The sequence below is a fragment of the Phlebotomus papatasi genome, chromosome 2 (assembly GCF_024763615.1).
Source record: "Phlebotomus papatasi isolate M1 chromosome 2, Ppap_2.1, whole genome shotgun sequence".
In the NCBI taxonomy this organism is placed as follows: Eukaryota; Metazoa; Arthropoda; class Insecta; order Diptera; family Psychodidae; genus Phlebotomus; species Phlebotomus papatasi.
This window is the reverse complement of record NC_077223.1, coordinates 89,604,151-89,611,570: the sequence shown is the minus strand read 5'-3', so window position 1 is coordinate 89,611,570 and position 7,420 is coordinate 89,604,151. Positions and strand designations below refer to the sequence as shown.

Here is a 7,420-nt window from a genome sequence, read left to right as displayed (position 1 = left end):
CTTTCTCGATCTTGTCCACGGCATCGGAGAATTCCGCCGCAGTCTCACCTGTATATATCGGCTCTCTCACCCGATCCCGCCAAGCACTCTCCAAGATTGGCTCATTCTTTTCAGGGTTGTCCAACAGTATCATTTTTCTTTGGTGCTTCTACTTCTACACGATTTAATCTGGGGAAAAAATTAAATTTCGACTTGTGATCTATCTTACAAGATCATAAGGATAAGAAATAATCCAAATGTTAACTACTTGGAACTTGATCGAGCAATAAGGGGACTTTATTTGTCAAACATCGACGGGAAAACTTAGTTTCCACAATTCAATTTTATTTTTAAATTCTCGTTATCTTGGCTTCCAAACGGTAAGAGATATAAACTTCCGGTTTTCGATGACCCTCCACCCCATAAGTCAACATTCTGAAGCGGACCAACTTACTCAAATCACCCCGCAACACTCAACCCTTCTATCCCCTCCATAAACATGTTTCTTTTACTTTTATGAAAATTGGCACTGGCGATTACGTTCGTTTTTGAATATGTTTTAGAGGTAATCTAGCTGAACATGTTGACGTCGACACCTATCGCCAGAAATATCGCCATCTTGAATTATTCAGGTTAACTTGAATTGAAGGTTAACTCTTTCGTCTCCTTTAGAAATCTGGGTACCCATGGAAAAAAAAGAATTTTTTTAGACTATTCAAAATCGATAAAAATCCGATTCTTCTGGATAATTACAAACTATAAGGATGTCCAAATCTAGGATATTTTTTGCAGGATCTTAATTAACTCCTGAGCTGAGATATTTTTGGTCAAAAATCGTGAATTTTCGGACTTTTTTCGTATTTCTAGACCAGAATAAGGAAAAACCTCTCGGTGCCAATAAGTATGATAACTAACAATTACAGATTACATAAATTCAAAAAACAATTTTTTCTTAAATTTTCAAAAAAAACTTGTTCAAACTTTACGGGTACTCTCGTCCCCAAAAATCTAGAGGTCAAATGTAAGGTTATCCCGCCAATGTCCGCCATTTGTTTTTGGACACCACCCCATAGCAAAATTCCGCAAAAATTCCAATGGAAAACTTGCGTCCAAATGGCTAAATTCGCTGGAATTTGACGCTAAAATTCCACTAAGTTTTCCTATGGAATTTAAAGCCGGAAATTCCATGGAAATCATAGTGCTCCATGGAATTTACTAGTACGACATGCTGGAATTCCAGCGTTAAATTCCGCGGTATTCCGCGGAAGATTTATATGGAAAATCACACGTGAAACGTCCGCGGGATAAGCTGGAAAAAACATATGGAAATTTCCACTATCTTTCCATAGTGTTTTATATGGATTTTTCCACTAGTTTTCTGAAATGTCAAACAAATAAAATGGTGTTGCGACAACTTTTAGAATTTGTTTCCAAACCTTCCGCAAACATTTCTAGTGATTCATGTGGCAATTATAATATAATTAATTATGCGACACTGCGTTTCGTGTAGATAATAATGAAGTGATTACATTAAATAGGTCGCCAACCTAAAATAATACTGTTTTTATGTTAATTAATAAATATTTTCGAAAAAATTATTTTTTTTTACAAAATATTTTTTTATTGCTCAAAGTGTTAATTCGTTATTGCTGATTTAGTAAAACATATTATAATCCTCGTAATCTTTGCTATTTCTTTAATATTCGGAAGTAAAATCACGAGGTGCATGTGACAGCTTCATTTTTTCTCCATTTTATTTTGGTGGAAAAATCCACATAAATTCCACGAGCATTTCCATGGATGTATTCTATATGAAAAATGCAGCATAAATCCATTAAATTTTCCTTGGAACGTATTATGGAAAATTCATATGGAATTTTTTAAGGCAAATAGTGGAAAATTCCGAGGATTTTTTCGCTTGTTATTCCTATTCCGCTTTCTTTTGCTATGGGGCAACCTTGTAACAAAATTCCAAGCGGGAGCGAAATTTTTGCCAAAATGGGCGATAATTTTGACATTTAGCAGCGAGGGAGCCCCATTGCAAAAGAAAGCGGAATAGGAATAACAAGCGAAAAATTCCTTGGAATTTTCCACTATTTTGCCTTAAAAAATTCCATAGGAATTTTCCATAATAGGTTCCAAGGAAAATTTAATGGATTTATGCTGGATTTTTCTATAGAATACATCCATGGAAATGCTCGTGGAAATTATGTGGATTTTTCCACCAAAATAAAATGGAGAAAAAATGAAGCTGTCACATGCACCTCATGATTTTACTTCCGAATTTTATAGAAAAGGCAAAGATTACGAGGATTATAATATGTTTTTATAAACCAGCAATAACGAATTGACACTTTGAGCAATAAAAAAATATTTTATTTAAAAAAAAAAATTTTCCTAAAATATATATTAATTAACATAAAAACAGGGGGTGGATGATAACTTTTCGACACTATCAAATCGATAGTATCGATAAATCTATATCTGTTAGATTAATTGAATGCCGACTTTTTAAGAATTGTTTGGCCATTCATTGCGACATCCTTAAAAGAATGAGACCGTTGATAAACATCTATATTAGTTACAAGAAGTGCAACTATCGTTTAAAGTTTTCAGAATCGACAGTCGATAGTATCGAAAATAAGTTATCATGTCACCCCAGCATTATTTTAGGTTGGCGACCTATTTAATGTAATCACTTCATTATTATCTACACGAAACGCAGCATCGCATAATTAATTATATTATAATTGCCACATGAATCACTAGAAATGTTTGCGGAAGGTTTGGAAACAAATTCTAAAAGTTGTCGCAACACCATTTTATTTGTTTGACATTTCAGAAAACTAGTGGAAAAATCCATATAAAACACTATGGAAAGATAGTGGAAATTTCCATATGTTTTTTCCAGCTTATCCCGCGGACGTTTCACGTGTGATTTTCCATATAAATCTTCCACGGAATACCGCGGAATTTAACGCTGGAATTCCAGCATGTCGTACTAGTAAATTCCATGGAGCACTATGATTTCCATGGAATTTCCGGCTTTAAATTCCATAGGAAAACTTAGTGGAATTTTAGCGTCAAATTCCAGCGAATTTAGCCATTTGGACGCAAGTTTTCCATTGGAATTTTTGCGGAATTTTGCTATGGGGAGATTGCTTTCAGTGAAGTTTTTCCTATTATTCCTGATTTTGGTGAATTCTGATTGTCCAGGAAGTGTTTTTTTGGCTCTTGAGAAAGCTTAATATGTCTGCAATAAGATCGTGTTGAGAAAAATGTGTTTTAAGGTGTTATTGTGTGAAATATTTTGAGGAATCTGTTGGCAAGCAGGAACTTGGTGTCTTCTTGACCACTTCCTGGACATCACACAAGATACTGGTCAATAATTCTTCTTGTTTTAGTGATCAACATTGTAAAGGAGTCATTTGACACTCAAAAATTATTCACAAAATTGATATTATTGGCTTTTGGAAAATTGAAGTTTGTCTCCTTTTCGTTCTTTTGGGGACGAGAGTACCCATGAGTTTTCCAATTTCCCAGAGAAGGAAAAAATTCTTTCTCTACAAAAGTATCACATTTGCCCACTAAGACTTACAATAAAGTGAGTTTTACTGAAATTCGTTCGCTGGATATGTTGTGGTCCGGAAAGAGTTAATGTTCAATGACCCCGAAGGGCCTAATTTCCAACAGATTTGGTTAAATTTCGATTTGTTTTGGAAAGATCTTGAAATTCTGAACCTGACTGCATCGGTCATATCGATGATGGATCTTCTGACCCATACAAAATTTAAACAGTAAGAGATATCGACTTCCGGTCTTCGATGGCCTTCTTGATATGACATAATCTCGATTTTTTTTTTATTTGTCTATGGGTCGGTTATATTTCTTTTGGAACCGCTGCACCCAGGCCACTTATTTGGGCCCATTATGCACTCCCCATTCTCCTGTTTTATCTTAACCCCAAAGGCGGGTAAACCTGCTCTACAGGTTTACCCGCCTTGAGGCGGTCCCATAGTTTGAGAGCCAAACTATGGGATAGACATATGCAAAACTTTTGAAAAAGATATGTGAATTTTGATTTCATGGAATTTTCCTAATCTAAAGGTGTGCAGTGTGCAAGAGCTATGTATTAGAAAATAAAATGTTCTTCGGAAATTTAAACGGTAAAAAATTTCGGCACACATTTGTTCCAAAAATTAACTCGTCCACGGACACCATAATTTTTGGCACAATCTTGTTGATTTTACGAGACTCAAAAAGATAAGCAATAATAGTAACAATTTCGTTCCAAAAATTACCGCGTCCACGGACACCGAGAATTTTTAGAACAAATATGTTACAGATGTAGGAATATTATTGTTATAAAAACTATGTACCAATTTGTTCCTGACAGTGGGAATAAAACAGCCGCGTTCAACAAATTCTATTCAAACTTTCAGGAACAAATTTGTATAAAACGAAATCAACTTAAATTTGTAGACATTCCTCCACTGTATCAAAACGGTTCCAAAAGAAAACTAACAAAACTGTAACTGCATTTCATAACAAAACTATAAAGAAAACTTTTTGGAACAAAAAAAATATCTTTTCTATGTGCAAAGCGATTCCAAAAAAATTTGTTCCAAGGAAAACTTGTTCCAATATTTTGGTCAGTGTCCTAAAGTTTTTACCGTGTATGTGGCCGTATATATGTGGGACGTAACTGGCCTATTAAGTAAGTAAAGGAGTATCTGACTCTATCTGACTATATCTCCAATGTTTATCAACCAATTTTAGTGAACTTCTTTTTTTGTTGACATTTAATCTTCTTCTATTCTAATCCATTGGATATAATCTGGGGTTCAATGATAACTTTTCGACACTATCGAATCGATTGTATCGATAAAACTATCTGTTAGATTAAGTGAATGTCGACCTTTTAGGCATTGTTAGGTCATTCATTGTGACACTCTTAAAAGAATGTGACTACATAACAATTTCAGTTACAGGATGTCCTGCTATCGTTTAATTTTTTCAGAATCGCCAGTTGATATTATCGAAAATATGTTATCATGTCACCCCTACTTTGGTACACCAAAAAGAATTTTAGTATTGGACTAGAGCAACTGAATAATTTTATATTATATTTTACATACGTAGGGTAAATTAAGCTAATTCAAAACCTGCTCCAAATGGAAATTTTTCTCTATTCCAAATGGAAACGTCATTGTTTTCATGATAAATACAGTACTAAATTATTATTTATATATTTTCTATACCATAGTTTCATTATTTAGTTAATTTTGCTCCAAATAAAGCGTAAATTCACTCATATTCACAAATTTTAAGTTGTTAATTTCTCAGAAAAATTAAAAGTGTACCTTTTCACCATCGAATTTTTCATCGATCGACCATGTTTTTCAATGAAAAACACAATGAGGTGACTGTTGTTTATTCGTTTTGTTTAATATTTATGTCATTTTTCTGGCTAATTTTAGTTAAATTAAGTACTAATCTTTATTGTTAACGCTACGTGAAGTTTTCAAATGAAATAATTACCTATTTCGTGAACAAAAAGATATTTTCTGAACTGTCTGAAAATGCCTCAATAGGAAACCCCAGAAATATGATTTTTTGGAGAGATTTTCTTATTGTTTTAGATGGTAAAGGAGAAAAGACCAGGAATAAGAACAAATCCTGCACTCAAGAGCAACTCAACAAGGTTTTGGAAGCCTTTCGTCGCGGTTTCATTTACACTGTTTGTCTCCAATTAGAAAATTTCCCTTGTCTCCATTTGGATTAATTTGTTTCCAATAGAAGTATTTTTCACTTGTGTGTTTTTATTGTATTTAAGAAGTTTTCAAATTATATCTAAAGAATTTTCACTAAACAGTAACATTCTAGAAGAAGCAGCAAATTTATGTAATTTTCTTCAGAAAAAAAATAACTTAATGTGTCGAACCTTCTGTCAAAGTTAAAGCGTCTGGAAATGGTTTTGAATTAGGACATTTACCCTACATATATCGAACTTTTTATTCATCTATGATAGTAATAAAATAACAAAAAGTAGTTATTTTATTAGTAGTAAAATTCCTAAGCCTCCTAAGCGTATAAATACCCAGTTAAAATTAACGATCTTTTTAAATAGTCTTTAAATGCATTATCAAACAAAGACAATTGATTGTGGCGAGACTGTTTTTACTCGTAATATCACAACATCTTAGCTATTCTCTTCAAAGTGCCCAAAATGCCAAATTAAATAAAAAATAAAACATTTTAAATTTTTTATTAAAGAATTAAGTGCATGTATTAAAAGTACAACAAATACATTTTTAAAATTTTGGTTTTGGAATGTTTTTGTGCAGTTTTTTTGTCAAATTTCGAGAATATAGGAATATCCAGTTTTCTCTTTAAATATCATTATACTGAATGAAGGAATGTACATTGTACTTCTTCAGCTTATCTCGACCTTTAAGTGGGGTCAATTCCATAATAGCCAAACACTGAACTACTTCAGCCCCTGCCATCTCAATAAGTTTCGTTGCCGCTTCGAGAGTTCCTCCAGTAGCGATTAAATCATCTACAACAAGAACCTTCTGACCAGGTTTTAGAGCTGCCTTTTGCAACTGGAACACATCAATGCCATATTCAAGCTGATACTCCACAGAATATGTTTCTCCTGGGAGTTTTCCCTTCTTCCTGATGCCAACACAGCCAATGGAGAGTTCAGAGGCGATCAGGAACGAAAAGAGAAATCCTCTGGCATCCAAACCAACCACTGCATCAATTTCTGGACACGATGATTTAATGTAGGACAGAAAAAGCTCTTTTGTGGCTCGACACACTTCCCCAGAAGCTAGAGCAGTGAATATATCTCTGAAATTTAAGATTACTACAGAATTCCTGACAATGCGGAAGAAACTGATGACTTACTTGAACAGAATTCCCTTCTTGGGAAAATCTGGAAATTCTCCAATATGTTTCTTTATCACTTCTATACGATTTCTATCAGCTTCGGAATACATTCTGGACTAGAATTCCTAAGTACACTACACAAAAAAACAAAATAATTTTCAGCACAGCCAAAAGCATACGCGGTTTGTTCGGGCTTCTCCATGTGACTGACACTTTCCTCTTATCTTCGAGCTACCAATCCAAAGTAGCTACAAAACCCAATTCTTGGGTATCCTAAACTTGAATCGAACGTTAATACAATGTCATGGAAAAGTAGCAGTAAAAATTCATTAATCCAAGTGGTATAGAGAAATGGGCACCTTTGAATTGGAGAACCTTTAAAATAGGACTTTTTCTTTTTTCTTCTATTTTTGAATAGATCTGTACGTTATCTGGATAATAAGGCTCAGTTCTATTTTAAAATGTTTCATTATCAATTTTAAAGGCGCCCCACTCTCTCATAGTTACAAAAATGTTTTTAAAAAAATACACGAAATTATTGCTT

At 33.7% G+C, this 7,420-nt stretch overlaps 1 protein-coding gene across 1 annotated transcript; it reads right to left on the bottom strand.

Annotated features, from left to right (window-relative positions):
* Positions 1-6,231: 6,231 nt before the first annotated feature.
* Positions 6,232-7,107, bottom strand: LOC129804986 (adenine phosphoribosyltransferase). The gene is made up of 2 exons (XM_055852787.1): positions 6,895-7,107; positions 6,232-6,837 (listed from the first exon to the last, which is right to left on the bottom strand). The coding sequence occupies exons 1-2, from the start codon at positions 6,984-6,986 to the stop codon at positions 6,372-6,374; spliced, it is 558 nt and encodes a 185-aa protein (XP_055708762.1). The 5' UTR covers positions 6,987-7,107; the 3' UTR covers positions 6,232-6,371.
* Positions 7,108-7,420: the final 313 nt, after the last annotated feature.

Excerpts from the sequence above, each read along its gene's own strand:
- LOC129804986 (XM_055852787.1), bottom strand. The coding sequence starts at position 6,986 with ATGTATTCCGAAGCTGATAGAAATCGTATAGAAGTGATAAAGAAACAT. Across the intron at positions 6,838-6,894 it reads AAGAAGGGAATTCTGTTCAA|AGATATATTCACTGCTCTAG; the intron begins GTAAGTCATCAG and ends CTTAAATTTCAG.